The following is a 20,906-nucleotide window of genomic DNA, read 5'->3' as shown; positions in this document are numbered from 1 at the left end:
GTTGACAATATGTTTCTAAAACCTAGATGAACAAGCAAAAGATCTAGAATAACCAAAACAGTTTTTTCAAGTTTATTTATTTATTCTGAGAGAGAGAGAGAGAGAGAGAGAGAGAGAGCGCATTGGGGAGGGGCAGAGTGAGAGGGAGAGAGAGAATCCCAAGCAGGCTCCCAACTGTCAGTGCAGAACCCAACGTGGGACTCGAATTTGCAAACTGTGAGATCATGACCTGAACCAAAATTGCGTCAGCCACTTAACCAGCTGAGCCACCCAGGCACCCCAAAACGATTTTTGAAAAGAATGAGAATAGAGTTCAGAAAGACACCCAACAAAAACAGTCAACTGATTTTTGACAGAGATGGCAAGATGGAAAAAGGGAGCTTTTTCAACAAGTGCTGCTGGATGAAATGGATAGCCACCTAGGGGAAATGAACATTGATCCTTACCTCACATCATGGCCCTGATGTAAAATATAAAGTAAAACCTAAACTTTCTATAAGAAAACACAGAAGGGAATCTGAGAACTTGAGGTAGGCGAAGGTTACTTTGATAAAACATAAAAAACATGAACCATACAAGAAAATGGGACGGACTGAACATCAAAATTTAAAATTGTTCTTCTTGGAGGCACCTGGATGGCTCAGTTGGTTAAGCAGATGATTCTTTTTTTTTTAATTTTTTTTTAACGTTTATTAATTTTTTGATAGAGAGAGACAGTGCGTGAGTGGGGAAGGGGCAGAGAGAGAGTGGGGAAGGGGCAGAGAGAGAGGGACGCACAGAATCCGAAGCAGGCTCCAGGCTCTGAGCTGTCAGCACAGAGCCCGACGCGGGGCTGGAACTCACCGACCGTGAGATCATGACCTGAGCCGAAGTTGGACGCCCAAACGACCGAGCCACCCAGGCGCCCCATAGCATCTCATTGCTGATTTCAGCTCAGGTCATGAACCCAGGGTTGTGGGATCGAGCCCTGAGTAGGGCTCCATGCTGGCTGCTTAAGATTCTCTCCCTCAAAAATAAATAAGTAAATAAATAAATAAATAAATAAATAAAAATAAGTGAAATCAATAAATAAAGCAGAATAAATATAATATAAAATAAATAAATAAAGCCAAATAAGGAAAAATAGAAAGTAAAAGGATAAAATAAAATTGTCCTCCTTGAATGACACCACTGAAAAGAGAATTTAAAAAGTACAGCATAGTGACTATGGTTAACAATGCTATATTGTATATTTGGAAGTTGCCAAGACAGATCTCATCACAAGAAAAAAGATTTTAACTGTGTGTGTGATGGCTGTTAACAAAAATCATTGTGGTGATTATTTTGCAATATATACACGTATCAAATCATTATGCTCTACTCTAAAACTAATACAGTGCTTTTTGTCGATAAAAAAAAAGACAATAAAAGGACAAGGCACAGACTTGTACTATTTGCAACTCACATATCAAAGGCCTCAAATCGAAAATACATTTTAAAAAGTCTTAAAAGGGGCGCCTGGGTGGCTCAGTCGGTTAAGCAGCCGACTTCGGCTCAGGTCATAATCTCGCGGTCGGTGAGTTTGAGCCCCGCGTCGGGCTCTGTGCTGACAGCTTAGAACCTGGAGCCTGTTTCAGATTCTGTGTCTCCCTCTCTATGACCCTCCCCCGTTCATGCTCTGTCTCTCTCTGTCTCAAAAATAAATAAACGTTAAAAAAAATTTTTTTAAATAAATAAATAAATAAAAAGTCTTAAAAATCAAGGCACCTGGGTGGCTCAGTCAGTCTCTCTCTCAAAGTAAAATAAAAACATTAAAAAAAAAATTTTTTTTTAAGTCTTAAAAATCAGAAGACAGGGGCGCCTGGGTGGCGCAGTCGGTTAAGCGTCCAACTTCAGCCAGGTCACGATCTCGCGGTCGTGAGTTCGAGCCCCGCGTCGGGCTCTGGGCTGATGGCTCAGAGCCTGGAGCCTGTTTCCGATTCTGTGTCTCCCTCTCTCTCTGCCCCTCCCCCGTTCATGCTCTGTCTCTCTCTGTCCCAAAAATAAATAAACGTTGAAAAAAAAAATTAAAAAAAAAAATCAGAAGACAAACATCCCAATTTAAAAATGGACAAAAGACGGGAAGAGACATTTTACAAAAGATGATATATGGGTGGTCATTAAGCACATGAAAAGGTGCTCAAAATTATTAGTCCTCAGGGAAATGCAAATTAAGATCACAACGATACCATTGCTTACCCATTCGAATACCTAACACCTAAAAAGCTGACCGTGTCAAATGTTGGCGAAGATTTGGAACAAAGGGATTCTCATATGCTGCGGGAAGGGATATTAAATGGCACACGCCTACCTTGGAAAACACTTCGCCATTTTTTTTAAAGTTAAGCATATGTCTACCTAAATCCCATCTGTCGCAAACCTAGGTGTTGACATAAGAGAAACAAAATATGTCCACATGAAGCCTTGTAATCCACGTTTACCTCAGCATTGCAATTCATTGCAGAGTATCTACAAATACATTAAAAATGTATAATATTGCAGGGCGCCTGGGTGACTCATTCTGTTGAGTGTCCGACTCTTGATTTCAGCTCAGGTCATGATCCCAGGGTTGTAGGATGACGCCCTGTGTTGGGTTCCATGCTGAGCGTGGAGGCTACTTAAGATTCTCTGTCTCTCCCTCTGCCCTTCTTCCCCGCTTGTGCTTTCCCTAAAATTTGTATGTAGTAAAAATACTTCCCCTTAAAATGGCTAATGGAGAAAATCAAAATACTTACTCCATTTGAAAAAGGATTTCTGTGGTTTGGTTTCTTCTTCATCAGGACTTTCAAATCTCACATATGGTCTTGGAATTTCCTCTGAGCCATGAGTATCTTGCCGATGAAATTTTTTTTCAAGGGACCAAATCGAGGCAGGCTCCTGGGTTTTCTTCTCCAAGTTGCTCACATGATTGTGGTTAATAAATACATACAACAGAGCTGTCCAGATCCCAAATGTCAAGGATCCATACAGTAAAGTTTGAATTAAAATGCCTCTCATTGTAAACCTCGCATTTTTGAAGGCTCATTTGTTAATTTCCTAAATCAGAAGAATTTAAAAGAAGCTATGTTAGATATTCCCATGCCTTATAGATCATCTACTTGGTTTGAATTCAATTTTCAGTGTTTTAAAAACAGAAACATTTCTACGTATGTATCATATACTTTGATGCGCTAAAGTCGATCTCATTTTCGATTAGCAAAACCTCTTAAAACGGGTACTCAGAAGATCACTTCACACCAAGGGAAGTGACCCAAGATAGCGGATCCGGCCCAGGAAAGAGGTAGCCCACATTGGAATGGGGGCTCTAGTGAGCTCTGGCACTCAACCCCTCCCCTAAAAGGAGATGGGTCAAAAGAATATCAGATTTGATAGATTCTTTGGGGCAGGCAAGTGCAAGTCGGTGTCCTATCTGGTGGTAAAAATTAAGGAACGATGTTTGTAGAATGATGAAGATGTAGGCACTGGCTACCGTATTAATCAAAACATCACATAGATTCATGGGGAAAATGTGGCAGTCTGCCACAGGGCTCAAACTCACCAGCTGTGGGATCACGACCTGAGTTGAAATCAAGAGTCGGATACTTAACCCACGGAGCCACCCAGGTGCTGGGGTGGGGGTGGGGAAAGCTAAGATTTAAAAAAAATGGAAGTCACGTAAGAAAAATGAAGTTAATGTGCAAAACAAGCCAAGAGGCAGAAGCCTAGGAATATTATTTAAAATATGAAGGTTTGACTGTCATAAGAAATATATTAAAAGAGTCTAAAGCCATTGCTTTTGGAGAGTTGAACTGGGGATTAGGGTGGAATTGGGCAGGGGCCTGCTGACTCTCTTTATAAGATTTGGTTTTATTTTTTTGTGTATATATTACTTTGGAAAAAAATTTAAAAATAAGGATTGCAAACTGTGTCTATCAAATGGCATCATTGTAATAAACACATGTGTATATAGCAGCGTTTCTCTTACACCCCAACCTTTTATTTATTTATTTATTTGTTTGTTTAAAAAAATTTTTTTTTAACGTTCATTTATTTTTGAGACAGAGAGAGACAGAGCATGAACGGGGAGGAGCAGAGAGAGAGGGAGACACAGAATCCGAAACAGGCCCCAGGCTCCGAGCTGTCAGCAGAGAGCCCGACGCGGGGCTCGAACTCACGGACCATGAGATCATGACCCGAGCCAAAGTCGGACGCTTAACCGACCAAGCCACCCAGGCGCCCCATCCCACCCCAACCTTTTAAATCAAGTGACAGCCTGGCGGCTGGAAGAGGGAATCAAGGATACGAACCCCAAGCTCTCCAGCATCACTCTCTTTCTAGGACCTCCTGGTGTGGGTCCTCCTCACGCTCTGACTCAAGTATCTTCCTCCACATTTGACCATGTAGTATCGTCTCCCATTTTTACCCTTTCTAGGACTCGAGGGAAGAGGCGGGCTTCTGAAGTGTAGACCTCAGGCCAGCACTAGGAACCAGCCTGCCCACCCGCTCTGGCTCTTAACCGCTCTTGTTCACAGCAGAGACCCATTCTTCCCCCACAGGACTCAGGACCCACAACAATTCCATGGCATCAAACCACCCGGTCAGCACCTTGCCCCCCAAACACCTGAACACACCTGGATATGATGTCTTACGCGGTGGTGCCACCAGGTCACTGCGTGGGACCCCGCTGCCCGAGTACTGGCTCATGGTTGAGTCCCTCCCCCAGAGTTACCGCTGGTGGGAGCAAGCGGCTTTGTCCAAAGTTTCCCCCTCCCTGGGGGAACTCATGTTTAAAGACCGGCTGATGAGCCCAACTTGCTTATTTCAACTTGAGATGACTCTGAGGACTCATCCGGCCCAGAGATTTCCACAGAGGTCCCTGTTGCAACCACATCACTGTCTAACCTCTTTCTGTTGTGAAAATGAAGGAAAGGAAACTTTCTTCAGAATGGAGTCAGGAGGCCGGCAGGGGGCGCTCTCATCTCCAGCACTCCTCGTCAATTGTAGACCCAACTCCTGGAGCATCTTGCAGAGGACCAGCACTCAACTATCCCTGCAGGAGGACGGAAGGTTTCCTCCTCCCCCGGCAACAGCCCAGCCAATGAGGGACAGTCACAGCTCAGCCAATGAGAAGCCGCTATACTCTGAACGTCCAGTTTACTCCAATGAACTCTTAGTTTACAGCAGCCTTCCCGACTTCCCCCTTTCCTCTATAAAAAAGCCTCTTCTTTAGTCTCCAGACTTGCCTGTGGTTTTTTTTGCCGTGTTTCTGCAGGTTGGCGGTTCTCCACTATTACCAAATAAATCCATTTTTGCTGACAAGATAACTGGCAGTTTTATTATTTTTATTTTTACTTTTAAATGTTTATTTTGAGACAGAGAGTAGGAGTGGGGAAGGGGGAGAGAGAGATGGAGACACAGAATCTGAAGCAGGCTCCAGGCCCCAGCTGTCAGCCCAGGGCCGGGTGGGGGTGGGGATGGGGGGGGGGGGGCTGGAACCCACCAGTTGTGAGATCACGACCTGAGCCGAGTCGGAGGCTTAACCAACTGAGCCACCCAGACGCCCCGCAGCAGCTTTATTTTTAAGGTTAAGATTGCTTGACCCAGTTTGCTTTGCTTGTAGGTGTTCCCCCAAACCCATGCCAATAAAGTGCCCACGTGCAAATCTCAGTCCCAAAGTCTGTTTCTGAGGAACTTGACCTACGAAAGTTGGTAGTGAGGTGGTCCTGCGAAACAAACACCAAAATGGGATTTGGGGGGGTGCATCACCGCTCGCCCTCTGGCCTTAAGGACCCCCCAGGCTGGTGGAAAGGCAGCGTTGGACTAGAACCCAGCAGGCTGGAGCAGTGCGCTTGTTACAGCTTCACCAGTGGGCCAACTGGCGGGAAGGAACGTTCCGGTTGGTGCATTTGGGAGCTGGGGGCAGGGAAAAGTAATTATAAAAGCCGAGGAATCAAAATGTCTGCTGTTGGGTGCTACAGACGCATTTGAGAAAGACAAAAGAAAGGCTGAGGGTGACGAGTCACCACTTTAAGGCAAAGTATCAATCTGACTTCCTTGGCAACACATAAAGGGATTCGCATCTCCTACGTTGGAAGGGCAGAGAAAGCTGAGACTCATGGGCAGGGCTTGGTGACAAGGCAGCGAGACTCCAAGGAAGGTGACTCCAGGGAAGGAGGGAGAAGCTAAGACTTGGGATGGGGGTGTGTGGGTGGAGGGCCATGAGGACCCACCCTCTGGATCTACAGAAATGGCCCATTGCTCCTGTGCTTGAGGATGCTTGGCAAGCCACGCACGACCTTCCTCTGGATCCCCCCACCCCCAGTCCTCTCCTGACCGCCAGATCAATAATTAGGGTCAAGTGACAGCATAGCCTGGCTGGGAATGTGCTAGTCCTGCTCAGGGAGGAAAGAGTGTGTCCCCAGGGAACTGCAGAACCCAGGCATCAGGATCCAACCGGATCAGCGTCCTGTGCATGGGCTGAGACCTGAAGATTCTAGATCAAGGGAGGGGGTGTAAGACTGGATTGGGGGAGGGGCGCCTGGGTGGCTCAGTCGGTTAAGCCTCCCACTCTTTTTTTTTTTTTTTTTTTAACGTTTATTTATTTTTGAGACAGAGAGAGACAGAGCATGAACGGGGGAGGGGCAGAGAGAGAAGGAGACACAGAATCGGAAGCAGGCTCCAGGCTCTGAGCCATCAGCCCAGAGCCTGACGCGGGGCTCGAACTCACGGGCTGTGAGATCGTGACCTGAGCCGGAGTCGGACGCTTAGCCAACTGAGCCACCCAGGCGCCCCAAGCCTCCCACTCTTGATATCTGTTCAGGTCGTGATCTTGCGGTCCATGAGATGGGCCCCACATCGGGCTCCAGCAGAGTGTGGAGCCTGCTCGGGATTCCCTCTCTCCCCCCTCCTCCCTCTCTCTCTGCCCCTCCCCAACTTGTGCACACATGCTCTCTCTCTCTCTCTCAAAATAAAACATGATAATAATAACGATAATAAAATTGGGGCATTTATTCATATAGGAGCATCCTCCCAAGACATAGGATTTAACACCCTGACAGAGATCTAGGTTGCACAATGAAGGCCCATTGACTGGAACAATTACTCTTCAAAAATGCAGTATTCAATTATGCAAAGAAAAAGTGTCAAATGTGTAAGAGAAGAAGACAGCCTCTAACAGGGAGAAATGGGCAGATTCAAATAAGTGGGAAGAGAATGAAGCCGTTTAACTTCTATTAACCCCACTTCTAGAGATTAAAAGTCACATTTTGACACTTTTAATTTCCACTGAACACCAAAAGCAATTAGAAGCTAACGAAAAACATAAGTGAGGGGAGGCAGATTGCATACACAAAATACACATGTGGGGTCATGCTAGGACTAAAACCGGAAAAGAAAATAAATCCATATTGTCTAGAAGGATTCTTGTATATTAAGAAAAGTTGGAGCAAATTCTCTACATGTGAACGCGTAGGAAAATTAGCCTCCTCCATTTTTTTTTTTAATTTTACTAATGTAAGCTTTCTTATGCAATGTCTTCGTAAAGCAGAACTCCCCCTGGTTCTCTGGAATATGCACCTCATCTCTCCCCCACCCCCACTCCCACCAAACGTATACACATGCACATACGCTCACACACACATGTGCACACTGAAAAACCAAAGCCCTAAACTAAATCTCGATTCACAGCCATTGAGTTTGTTTTAAAGTGTGAGTTTTTAGGGTCAAGAAAACATGGCTATGCTGTCACAACTAAATTCTCTATAAATGATCAGATTTTCAAGAACTGAAATCATTATAATGCCCAGTCTACCTCTAGAGTGGTATAGCCCAGCGTCTTATTACAAATCAGATCTTAATCCTAATCCCCAGAGCCAGCATCCCATTCAAGATTCAGCGATTTGATGTGTCGCTTCCACTGAATGCAGGTGGAAGGCACCCCACCCCCCAACTTTGTTCCCATTTTTCTCAGCATGCCGAGGCCACCCACCTACCACTGAGACATTGGCCGCTCTGTAGTTGATACGTTGTGTAAACTGAGTCGCAGGTGAAATTAGGCAGGGGTCTAGGCTGAACGATCTGAAAGATGAGATTTTTTTTTTTCTGAATGGCCTGGATTCTGAGAAAATACTTGATTGTACTGGGTGACCCTGCCCGCCTTGTACTGCATGCACATGATGTAGCATCAGGCCGTGTCACAAAGTCCTATGACATCACACAGGGCATCACCAGCAGCTGGAGGTTCCTGCTTAGAAGCTCCAAGCAGCAGGTGGAATCCAGGACTTCCAGAGTTCATTGGGTCCTTCCAGAGAGTCTTAGAATCCTCATTCCTCAACCAAGGAAATAGGAAAAGCCTCCTATTGGGAAAAATCTAGGCTCAGTCTCATTTTTAGCTTTTTTTTTTTTTTTTTTTGGAAATAAACATGATAAAAATAAGCTTTCAGAACACCTCTCAAGGGACCCAAAGATGAGCCAAAGGGTTGTTTGGCTGCCTTTTAATTTTTTACTCTATATTACTCAATATTTAGATATTAGTACACAAGTTCAGCCAAATGCTTGCGAAATTTCTTCTTAACACGTCTGAGCAGATTTGACCTTTCCCTCACTGAAGAGGCTGACCCTGTTTTGCCGGGGACCCAACATCTGCTTCAAAGTATGTGGTGGGTTGGGTTGTCCCTGGAGAACCAGGAATGAGAGAACAGAGAACATTCTAGATGTCCGGTATTTTTCTGTAGGTATAAAGGACAAGGAAGTCATGGGTACTACCCAGGAGTTGCTTAAGGGAGACAAGAATCATGTGAGAAATTAGGGGAAGATACAAGATAAAAAGTGTACTGAGTTGATACAGCCTGGTGTCCCGACCCAAGAGTCAGGGGGCACTGTTGCCAGAAACGATTCATTAGGGGAAAGAATAATGTAACAAAACAAAACCGAAGGCATAGAACAAACTCATGAGGACACTAGGGAGCTGGTAGGTGCTGAAGAGAAGAGGTTAAGAGAAGGAAGATAAAGATTGCAGAGGGGAGGGAACGTGGGGGTGAGAGCAAAGTGCACGTGTGACAATGGAGGTAAATCCTGTGGGGTGACCAGAAAGCCTGGAACCTTCCCTAAGGATAAAAGGAAATTAGGAGGTTGAAACAGTGCATGTTTTCTCTCAAATGAGTAGGCAAGTTTCCTCCTAGTTGATTCTAATTAAACAATTACAAGGAGAGGGGCGCCTGGGTGGCGCAGTCGGTTAAGCGTCCGACTTCAGCCAGGTCACGATCTCGCGCTCCGTGAGTTCGAGCCCCGCGTCAGGCTCTGGGCTGATGGCTCAGAACCTGGAGCCTGTTTCCAATTCTGTGTCTCCCTCTCTCTCTGCCCCTCCCCCGTTCATGCTCTGTCTCTCTCTGTCCCAAAAATAAATAAACGTTGAAAAAAAAATTTTTAAAAAATAAAAAAAAAAAACAATTACAAGGAGAAACAAAGCAGCCCAGAGTGTTACTCTCAGTCTGAGGAAGAAAAGGGAAACATGGATTTCTTAAGCTAGGTTAAGACTTCAGACTGGGAAACATCTTTCTGGGCCCGTGTCTTCTGAGGGATAAAGGCAATGCTTAAAACAAAGGGCAGGAAAAAAATCCAAACACCAAAGGGCAGAGAAGCAGAAATAGGAAATGCAAGTCAAAACAAAATGGGCAAAAACATCTGAGTATAAATTTGCCAATTATCACATACCACTCCAGGCATCTGGGCGGGGTGGGGGGCGGGGGTTGTAAGCTCTTGGAGGAAAGGGCCCCACACTCATCCATTTCTGTGCTCTACGATGCTATATCATGTGATAGGTGTCAGTAGACGTTCACTCAGTAAACCCTCAAATAATTGTCACTCTTAAGACAAAGGATTTGGTAAGCAATGTCCAAAGGTGAATATCTTTGGTGGTAAAAAGGAAACAAAAGGAAGGAGGAGGGAAAAAGAGAATTAAAAATTAATGAAGGAGCCTTAGTCCCAGCTCTGCCTGGTTCCCTCCCACCAGCCCTGCTGGGCTCATTCATCTAAAAACTCCTTTCTGACTGATTCTTTGCTCCAGCGACAAAGGTCTACAGACCTTCCCCACACACTGTTCTTCTAAATTCCTCCATATGCTATTGGTCAGACTTGCCAACATATGCTCTCCTTTGTCTTGAGAACCCTTCGGAAGAATCCAGTCCCCATCACTCTGGTTCCCAACCATTAAAAGCATCCACTGTGACCATCCTTTTGGATCTGACCATCTCAGGGTCTAAGTAGCATGGCCGTTAATAACCACGTAGTAAGTTTTCCCATGGAAGTGGGCAATTATGGGTGGGGTTGGGATTTGAGAGGTTCCCCTAGAGATTCATGACCTGCTATCTTAGAATGTGGGGAATTATTTTGGGCCCAGAGCTGGGGATGTGGAGCTGGGGAGAAGGGAAATCTGGTAATAAATGTCAGGCAGGGACCTTCCTTTGGCTAATATCCAAGGAGGACCATCTTGTTGGATAGGCCATGTGCTGACTGCTTCAATTGTACACCAGTGTTTCGCTTATTTGAGTCAAGGTTATAACAATGAGTGTAAGACAAAAGAATGACAAAACGTGAATATTTGGGGGTGGAGGAAGTTGGGTTTTTTTGTTTTTTGTTTTTTGTCTTTACACACCTACCTCCTGGTTAGAGTAGCTAAAGGCACTGTGTAGGCTACCCCAGGAACACAGAGAAAGAAACTGTGGTCCCTATTGTAGAGTGGCTCACATCTCCAATGGGGAAGAAGACATTGTTCAAGACCTTGGTTCAAATTCTATTAACAGATTTGGCCAAATGAGACCAGTTCCCCTGGATAAATAATACCAAAATTGCTTTTTTTTTTTTTAAGTTTATTTATTTATTTTGGGAGAGAGAGAGAGAGAGAGAGAGAGAGAGAGAGAGAGAGAGACAGAATCCCGAGCAGGCTTCGTGCTGTGAGTGCAGAGCCTGACATGGAACTTGAACCCACAAACCGTGAGATCATGACCTGAGCCAAAATCAAGAGTCAGATGGTTAACAGCCAGGTGCCCCCCAAATTGCTTTTGGTAGATGTTAATCAGTGGCCTCTTGGGTGAACAATTGGTTTTCTCTTTCAATTAATTTAAACAAAACAAAACAAAACAGAATCTTTGGTTCTGGGATACCAAGAACATCTACCAATGATGCTCTAAAGATGAGAATTACATGAATTTTAGGGTTCTAGGTTAGTTATTCAAAATACTAATGATTTAATGAGAAGGTCTATTTGGAGACTTCTGATGTCAATAGTTTGGTTCACATGGCAAACAGTACTCTTGATTCTGCATTATTTAGAATAGATTAAACTGGAAGGAACCCAAGTGTCCATCAATGGATGAATGAGTAAGCAAAATGTGTTATCCACGTACAATGGAATCTTTTTTTTTTTTTTTTTTGTCACCCACGTGCCCCCTCTCTTGAGATTTTTTTTTTTTTTTTTTTCATTTTCTAGCTTTTATTATTATTGTTACTATTTTTAACACAATTTATTATCAAGTTAGCTAACATACAGTGTATACAGTATGCTCTTGGTTTCGGGGGTAGATTCCCGTGATTCATCGCTTACAGAAAACACCCAGTGCTCATTCCAACAAGTGTCCTCCACAATGCCCATCACCCATTTTCCCCTCTTCCCTGCCCCCTTCACCTGAGTTTGTTGAAAAGATGCTCAACATCACTCATTATGCGGGAAATACAAGTCAAAGCCACATTGAGATAACCTCCTCACACCGGTCAGAGTGGCTAAAATGAACAAATCAGGAGACTATAGATGCTGGCGAGGATGTGGAGGAATGGGAACCCTCTTGCACTGTTGGGATGCAAATTGGTGCAGCCACTCTGGAAAACGGTGTGGAGGTTCCTCAAAAAATTAAAAATAGATCTACCCTACGAGCCAGGAATAGCACTGCTAGGAATTTACCCAAGGGATACAGGAGTGCTGATGCACAGGGGCACTTGTACCTCAATGTTTATAGCAGCACTTTCAACAACAGCCAGATTATGGAACGAGCCTAAATGTCCATCAGTGGATGAATGGATAAAGAAGATGTGGTTTATATATATAATGGAATACTACTTGGCCATGAGAAAGAATGAAACCCTGCCATTTGCACCAATGCGGATGGAATTGGAGGGCATTCTGCTAAATGAAATAGGTCCGGCAGAGAAAGACAGATACCATATGTTTTCGCTCCTATGTGGAACTTGAGAAACTGAACAGAAGACCATGGGGGGAGGGGGAGGGGGCAAAATAGTTTCAGAGAGGGAGGCAAAGCATAAGAGATGCTCGAACACGTGCAATGGAATCTTATTCAGCCTTAAAAAGGGCATTCTGACACCTGCTGCAACATGAATGATTCTTGAAGACGTGAGGCTAAATGAAACAAGCCACACACAACAAGACAAGTATGATTCCACTTGCGCGTGATGTTTAGAGGAGTCAAAATCATAGAGAAAATAGATCGGTGGTTCCCAGGGGGTGGGGGAGGGGCGGGGGGATGGGGAGTTACTGTTCCGTTTTACAAGATGACAAGAGTTCTGGGGATGGACGGTGGGGACGGAGAGGTATAATGTATTTTATACCCCTGAACTGGATACTTAAGAGTGGCTAAGATGATCAAATTTTATGTTGTACGTAACTTTCCGCACACAAAAAATGGAGGAAAAAAAGTACATGAAGTGATTTCTACCCTTTGTCTTAGGCTGAGAAAACTAGCCCCCTCGTCGACTTTGCTCTTGATGTCCTTTTTGAAAAGGTTTTCACTTCCATACCCACACTTTTGGCTTCCTGTCGACTTCCTGTAACACTTGTGAACATTCACTTCTCGTTCGCTTTGACTGTTCCATTTCAGATGTCATTTTCTTTTTAAGTAAACATTAAACACGCTGATATACGGTCGGCAAACTTTTGTAAAATATAGAGGCTAAACCTAGAACAGAAGCAGGCAAGCCCCTGGCATTCTTCTCCTGTAAGTACTCGTCCAGCCTTAGATGAAATATCAGCTTCCATTGTTTTCTAGGGAAGTCCTTCTTAAGTCCTTCTCTTACTTAAAATAAAAGGGGGAAGTTTCTTTAGAAAGTGTGCAAAGCCAAGAGACACAATGCGCAGATCCTTTGGGGGCTGAGCAGAGACCAGCTGTTGAGTTGGCGTATGTTTCCCTGGTCCCTCTTTTTTTTTTTTTTTTTTTTTTTTTTAATTTCACTCAACTCTCATTTTTGTTTTTCTCTTTGCTTCCAGTCAACTACCCAGGCCGGGGCCTCTGGAAATATGCCCTTCTCCACCACTGCCCCAGCACACGGGACTGAAGTCAGCGATTCCAAGCACGGGGAAAGTGGGTTTCCACCTTAAAAGGATCACGGATTCCTAGTGATTGAGAGGAAAGCTAATACAGAATTTGGAAAATTAAGTTTTCCAACGTAATTTTTTCATGTTTATTTATTTATTTTCTGAGAGAGACAGAGAGAGAGAGAGAGAGAGAGAGAGAGCGAGCGAGCCGTGGAGGGACAGGGAGAGTGGGAGAGAGAGAATCCCAAGCAGGCTCCACACTGACAGCATGGAACCTGACGCGGGGCTTGAACCCATGAACCGTGAGATCATGACCTGCGCCGACATCAAGAGTCGCCACCAAGACCCGCCCCTCCGATGTAATTTTCTAACCGTGAGGTTTTTTCCCCCCTTTATCTAGATGCCTTTCATTCCTGCTGGTCTCCCTTCTGACCACCTGTTCATTTTATTGGCCTTGCTCTTGGGTCTGTATGCTGACTTTCATGATTTCAAAAATTAGAGGGCATATCTTTTCTTTTGTCAGCTCTCAGCAACGTGGCAGTGGAAGGGGCGTCTCCCCTCCACCCCCCTCCTCCCCCTTGCACCCCCTGTACCCCCAGCCCACACTGGCCGAGTCTTTGAGGGCCTCCGCGGCACAGCTGTGGGTCAGGTTTACCGCTGCTCCGCCTGTTGTTATCTTTGCGGCCTCGGGCAGATTCCTGGACCTCTCTGGTTTCTGGCAAACGTGCTTCTGCCTGCCTCCTGCCTCGGAAGGTTATTTCCATGACTAAACAAGCGAGTTCATGCCAAGGAGGATAACGCAGCGCGCAGTTAATGGTGGGGCTTGCGCCTTCCCGCCTGGCTGCCCGCTGGCAGATGACAGAAAAATGGGGGGATGTGAACAGGACAGTCCTTTCCAGGGCAATCTGGCAATACGGAGACGAGCTGCATGACCCAGCGATCCGCGCTCAGGACGGACCCTAGAGAAACGCACACGTATGTACCCGGAGGCAGTGTAAGAAGGCTGGCCGCGGCCTGGTCTGTCGTGACGAAAATTCCAAGCAACCGAAATACCCCAGGATGCAAGCCCTGGTAAGTAGAGTGTGGTAGTCACACAATCAACACTATACAGGAGAGGAAAATGAGAACATCAGAGCCACAGGGACGAACTTCGACAGCGTAACACTGCGGAAGAAAAGCAGGTCGTGGGAGAACGCACCCGGTGTGATCCACATATATATGAATCAGAAATAGAAAAACCTGTGTGTAACAAATACAAATTCAGAGTGATGGTTATCTGGAGGGTGCAGAAAGGGAGGGTACACAGGGGCCCTCGACTTCTCTACTTTATTTTTATTTTTTGAAGGTTTCAAGTAAACATGTAGGGGTGTCTGGGTGGCTCAGTCTGTTCAGCTTCTGACTTTGACTCATGAGTTCGAGCCCTGCGTCGGGCTCCGTGCTGACAGCTCGGAGCCTGGGGCCTGCTTCGGATTCTGTCTCTCTCTCTCTCTCTCTCTCTCTCTCTCTCTGCCCCTCCCCTGCTCGGGCTCTGTCTTGCGCGCCCGCGCCCTCTCTCTCTCTCTTAAATATAAATAAACGTTAAAAAAATGGAAGTAAATATGGGGCAAAATGTTAAGGTTTCATAAGGCTGGTGCGTGGGTGCACGGGTAGTTTTAGATCTTTATACACTTTGTATAGGTTTAAAACAGGATTCGCAGAAATGGGTTCCTTATAACCTACAAGACGCCATCACGTCTATTGGAAATAATTAATGTGTTTCATTCCATAGATGGCCCACAAGAGGGAGATCTAGAACAGTTCAGCAACCAGATGTGTAACTGTATAAACCGATCTAAGGACACACAGCATCTTGGGAAGCTTTGCAGGAGCAAAGGGCGCTGATAGAGGCTCCCGCCTGCCCTCTGTCTAAGGCAAGCACCCTTTGAACGCGTTCAGAAATCTGCAGAGCAACCGCTCACGGTGAAGAAGACATACCACAGGGTGCGATGGTAAACTGAACGGTGTTTAAAACGTGCGGTTTAATGAGATGGTTGCAGAGTAAAAAGCAACATGGCAGCAAGAGGAAAATCGATCAGTGGAGTGCAGAAGCACAGGGGACAGACAGTGTCCTCGGGGACCTGTGGCCAGGTGCTTGGGGTCTGCGACCTTGGAAGGGCCCAGGAAACCCGAAGCTCCTGCTGCTTGTTCACGGAACACTGAGAAATGCGGACATAGCTGTTCTTATCACTGCAGCTACAAACAGTACGGCTAGTGATAAGCATGGCTATCTTACAGCTGTCATTCAAACTTACCATTAGAAGCTTCCCCTATAAAGATTATAACCGGGTACAGTGAGTTTCAAGCTTTTCTGTGAACATTTCTGCTACTTGTTCATTCCTTTCAATCAGGTGCCAAAGGTTTTATCAAAAATTGTGAAGGGTACATAAATTAAGAATAGTCATTGGCTGGGGCGCCTGGGTGGCTCAGTCGGTTGAGTGTCTGACTTTAGCTCAGGTCATGATCTCACGGTCCATGAGTTCGAGCCCCGCATTGGGCTCTGTGCTGATGGCTCAGAGCCTGGAGCCTGCTTTGGATTCTGGGTGTCCCTCTCTCTCTGCCCCTCCCCCCGCTCACATTCTGTCTCTCTCTCTCTCAAAAATAAATAAACATTAAAAAAAAAAAAAGAATACTCACTGGTGTCTTCATGAACTGGGAAGAAACTGCCATTACTTTTGGCATTATTATTTAGTGCTTCATCACCTGTGGGAGGGCACAGACCTCCTAGTCTACCTCAACAGCAATCTCATGTGCGGGAGCAAACACCGTGCCTGATACATCATTGGCACTCAAAAAATGTTTGGTAAATTAAAGCTATAGCCAAGTGTCTATTGGCGGATGAATGGGTAAGTAAAATGTGGTCTACACATACATGGAAAGTTTTCAGCCTTCAAAAGGACAGTAATTCTGTCACATGCATTAACATGGATGAAGCCCGAGGACATTATGCTATGTGATATATGCCAGTCACTTATATAAGCCAGATATAAGCCAGATATCTAGAGACAGAAAATTCACAGGGACAGACCGAAGTGTGGCTGCCAGGGGCTGGGGGAGGGGAACGGGGATTACTGCTTAATGGGGACAGGGTTATACTCGGGGACGATGAAAAAAGTTCTGGAGGGGGGTGGTGATGGTTGCACCACAGCGTGAATGGACTTAACACTATGGAACTGTACCCTTAAGAGCAGTTAAAATGGTAATTTCATGTGTATTTTATCACAACTTAAAACATAAATAAGGAAGGAAGTTAATGCTCTAGAGAGAAAAAATTGGAGAGAGTCAAATTCCCTCTGGTCAGGGTGGAAGGGCTCTGGATGGTTCCAAACTAGGTAAGTGGGTCACCGTGGCCCATTCGGGCGGAACCATAAGGCAGTGAGATCTGGAGCATGTGGCGGGGTCTCCTCGGTGGGCTCTTCCAGAGGGTAGGTGGGGACAGTCTAAAGTTTCGCTGTCCCCGAAACTCAGGAAGCTGAGTCTGCCTCAGGGTCCAATCACATCTGGTCCCGCCTCCCCCAAGCATGGCCGCTTTGGGGTTATCACCAAGCGGGGCTGTGACCAACAGAAACCAAGGAGGAAGCATGAGAAACCGGCTCGTGAGTTGAAGTGTCCCAGGTAAGTGGGGTCACGGAAACCACCCAGCGGCCCGAGGCGCAGTGAAAGAACAGTAAGGTCTTTGTGCTGAGGTCACAGAGTGTATCTTCCTTCCTGGCCACCCAGACCCAGAAGGGCACAGGTTCGCAGGTGCACAGAATCACTGGTCACACCCGAGAAAAGATGGGTGAAAGCAAGAGAAAGAAAAAGAGAACAACCTCAGGAAGAGGGGAAGTCTAGCATCTCTTAATTTGCAAAAACCGAAGGTGGATTCTACAGCTCATACATTAGTGACATGGATGTTGGCCCCAAGCAGGCTCCGAGATTCTAGGTTCTAGGACAGTAAACAAAGGGCCTCTTCAAGGAAGGTTTATCACGGGGAGAAATCCAGCTTTCAAGGCTTCTCAGAAAAAGGCTCCCCATTGCCCAATTCATCAGTAAAGGGTTTTTGTTACACAATCATATAGTAACTCTGACCCGAGAGTCAGCTTTTGTCCCACATGTCAGGCTAACACCCTGTGAGAGAACAGGAAAAAAAAAAAAAAAAAAAAAAAAAATATATATATATATATGTGTGTGTGTATATATTACCAATATATTACCCATATACGTATATATATGCATATATTACCCATATATGTATATATACGCATATATTACCCATATATGTATATATACATATATATACATGTATATATTACCTATATATACATATATATATACATGTACATACATATACATATATATATACACACACACACACGTATATATATACGTATATATATGTATACAGGTCTCTGCCTCCGGTTCCTGGCACAGAGCTCCTAAATTACAAGGGTTTTAGGTACGCCAGGAGCTTCTAATATTTGGTCTTCAGCCCTGGCTCCTGACACAAAACCCCCGAATCCTTTGGGATTCCCCGGGTGATGGCAGTGATTAGAAACTCGGGCCATTCAGCCCTGCCCCCCACTCTCCTGAGAGGGGCGAGGGGCTGGAGATGGGCTTCATGATCTATCATGTCTGTGTGGTGAAGCCTCCATAAAAGCCCCAAAAGTATAGGGTTCAGAGAGCTCCTGAGTTGGTGAGCATGTGCAGATTTGGGCAGAATGGTGTGCTCGGAGCACGCTCAGAAGCTAAAATGGTCCCCAAACACGCCTAGACTGAGAAGAGGGAGTCTGGCTGCCTTTAGAGGATGGGTTTCCTATTGGGGCTTGGGGGTCTCCACCAAGACATTAGCGACCAGAAACCAAGAGTGAGCCTCCGAAAGAGTCAGCTGCACCCCTCAGCTGGCTCTCTGTCTCTCTCTCCAATGTAGTTCATGGTACAGACAGAAAATACAGACTCTCAACTAAGACAGGCGGGGCCTGTAAATTCTGGTTCCACCACTTACTAATTACATGGCCTTGAGAATGTTAATTACCCTCCTCATTAAGTCTCAGCTCCCTTCCTTTGTAAAATTGGGATAATATTATTTTTCTCATGTGCCTGTGACGCTAAGAATGAAGCAAGCACTAGTAGAGTATTTCATTCACTGATTCATTTTTAAGAACCCACAGTCTACCAGGTCAGCAATGTGCTCCTTTGATGTTTCCTTTTCTCTTCATCTAAGCAAGGGAGAAAGGGATTTGCTTATTACTGTCCTGTGGAAGGATGATAAAAACCTTTTGCATTGATATTGGTGCCCAGAACATTAAGATTATTTGAAGAAAGATATTCATATGTATATGTGGGTATATGCACAAGTATATATACCAATATGTGTGTGTGTGTATACATATACACATATATCATATGATGTTATAATATTATAAGCTGGTTTCCATAAAGGATTTGTATCAGTTTCAGAAAAAACAAGATAGTCAAAAATTGTGCCATCACTTAGCACCCTTATACTCTGCTGGTGGTAATGCCAGTTAGTAAAATGTTCCTAAATGCACTTTATTATGTCAGGAGTTTTAAAATCTTTAGGTATTTTGGCAACTTCTAAAAATCTATCATAAGGAAATATTGGAAATACACGCATCAAAATGTTACTAGTCAAGGTGAAATTACAGGTGACTATTATTTTCAAATTCTGTGAGTTTACTTTTATCAAAGGAAAAATAAACATAATGCTAAAACAACAGAAAATAGTTTCTGTACAAGGGGAAAGAAACTTCTGGAGCCATCCTGAACATCAACTCACCAGCCTTCTTTGGTCTATGTCCTGTTAATTTTTACTGCATGGAGCATTCGACTCTGTTGACCATCCTATCTTCTAGAAACCTTTTCCTTTGACTTCTGCAGCACTGGGCTCTGCAAGAAACAGTGCTGTGATTGATTAGCAATGTCTGCTACAGGCACAGGAAAGGAGATGGAGACACTCATGCTACATATTTGCCATTTTTGCTTTAGCCACTTTCCCCTTAACCCCCCATCCTCATGGCAACACTCACCATCTCTGTGCCAAAGAATCAAGCCCCCAGTCCCTGTACCTTTCATACTCCCACCTTCTATGCCCATCTGTTCAACTTCATACATTCCTGATGCCGGGCAAATTGACAAGTTGAATTGATTTTCTTCTCCTGTAAACAAAGTAGATAATGTCAGTCACCTGCTTTCAATCCTGTCGCCTCCCTTGGGCTGCAGGATAAAGGTCTCAATGTTTTAGAATCGCCCAGGAAGACCTTTGCTGCCTGTTCTGACCTCACGTGCCACCCTGGCCTCTGGGCCACGTGCTCCACTTGTTCCGGCCATTGTGGTGGTTGCCTCACTGCCGACACCCCTCTCCCGCCCAACTCTGGCCTCTGGGCCTGCAATGCCCCTTCCCTTCCCATCCCACCAAGTTCAACTCCTCCTGGAAGGTTTAGGTCAAATGCCACTTCCTGGGAAGGCCTCCTCAACTTCCAGAGCTGGATTCCCAGCCTCTGTCCTGGCCAGTGTTTTCTGCAGTTGCTGCACCAACCGCTCCCTCCCCGTGCTCCTGTGTGTGCTCATTTACCCGTCTCCCTGATGGGCCCCGGCTCCTCTGGGAAAACCCCAGCGCCCCTTCACCTTGTAACACGCAGAGCCGAGAACCTGGCTCCGAAGAAAGCTTTGCTGAATGCATAAACGAGAAGAGAAACTGTTAGATACTCAGGGGCCTGAGAACAGGTTGTTTTTGTAGATGAGCATTACATACATATATTCCCAGAGTGCCTGGGTGGCTCAGTCAGTTGAGTGTCTGACTGTTGGTTTCGGCTCAGGTCATGATCTCACAGTTCATGGGTTCGAGCCCGGCATCGAACTCCGCGCTGAAGGCAGGGACCCTTTTTGGGATTCTCTCTCTGTCTCTCTGTCTCTCTCTCACTGTCCCTCTCCCACTTGTCCTCTCTCTAAAAATAAATAAACTTCAACATGGTAGCCATGAACATTTGGTAACAGAGGGGTTGTACCGTGCCCATTGTCTATCCCTGAATGAGTTCTTCAGGAGAAAGTGTTTGGGGCCCTGAACTCCGGTGGTATTTGCTCATTGGAATCCCCTTGTCTAACACATGCTTCCCCAGCTCCCAGATCAGTCTGAGGAAGGACACGCCAGGAAGTGTGGGTGACTATGACGATCAGAACGACCTTAGTCTTTGTGTCCAAGCTGCTCTTTCCTCATGAGCTTGTGGAAAGTGAGACTCCATTCTTCCACCAGCGTGCATCAAAGTCTCAACGTGTTCATACCTTAACAAAGTGACACCTTGTGTACGAAAATGGCTTTCAACTGCATGTTATCACTGCAAAGAGTTTTAGCTGACTAGTTATAAAAGAATATGACCGCAGCATGACTTATCCTGACTCCTGTGTGCCAGGGGACAATTCCAGGGTCATCCCTGCATGGAGATCAGCACCCCAATGTTCTTGGTGGGGTATGCTACGACTAAATATCTGTGCTCCCCACTGCCATTCATATGTTGAAACAGAGTCTGGCAATATTGAATTAGATACCTCTTGAGTG

General features: G+C 45.3%; 1 protein-coding gene and 1 long non-coding RNA gene across 2 annotated transcripts in view; one reads left to right on the top strand and one right to left on the bottom strand.

Moving 5' to 3' along the window:
- GALNTL5 (polypeptide N-acetylgalactosaminyltransferase like 5) overlaps positions 1 to 8,103 on the bottom strand; it is a 55,907-nt gene extending 47,804 nt beyond the window's left edge. Inside the window, 2 exon segments of the mRNA XM_040464545.1 lie at positions 2,754 to 3,054; positions 7,989 to 8,103. Coding sequence (XP_040320479.1) covers positions 2,754 to 3,015 — 262 coding nt within the window. The 5' untranslated portion in view covers positions 3,016 to 3,054; positions 7,989 to 8,103.
- Positions 8,104 to 13,587: 5,484 nt separating this feature from the next.
- On the top strand, positions 13,588 to 15,830 carry LOC121022927 (uncharacterized). Its single transcript, XR_005787175.1, has 3 exons — positions 13,588 to 13,674; positions 14,215 to 14,386; positions 15,084 to 15,830. It is a non-coding gene; the product is annotated as an uncharacterized LOC121022927 (long non-coding RNA).
- The last annotated feature ends 5,076 nt before the right edge of the window (positions 15,831 to 20,906 follow it).

This window comes from Herpailurus yagouaroundi, unplaced genomic scaffold (assembly GCF_014898765.1).
Source record: "Herpailurus yagouaroundi ecotype Mexico unplaced genomic scaffold, PumYag 483, whole genome shotgun sequence".
NCBI lineage: Eukaryota > Metazoa > Chordata > Mammalia > Carnivora > Felidae > Herpailurus > Herpailurus yagouaroundi.
The sequence above is the reverse complement of the archived record's forward strand: the minus strand, read 5'-3'. Positions and strand labels throughout refer to the sequence as shown.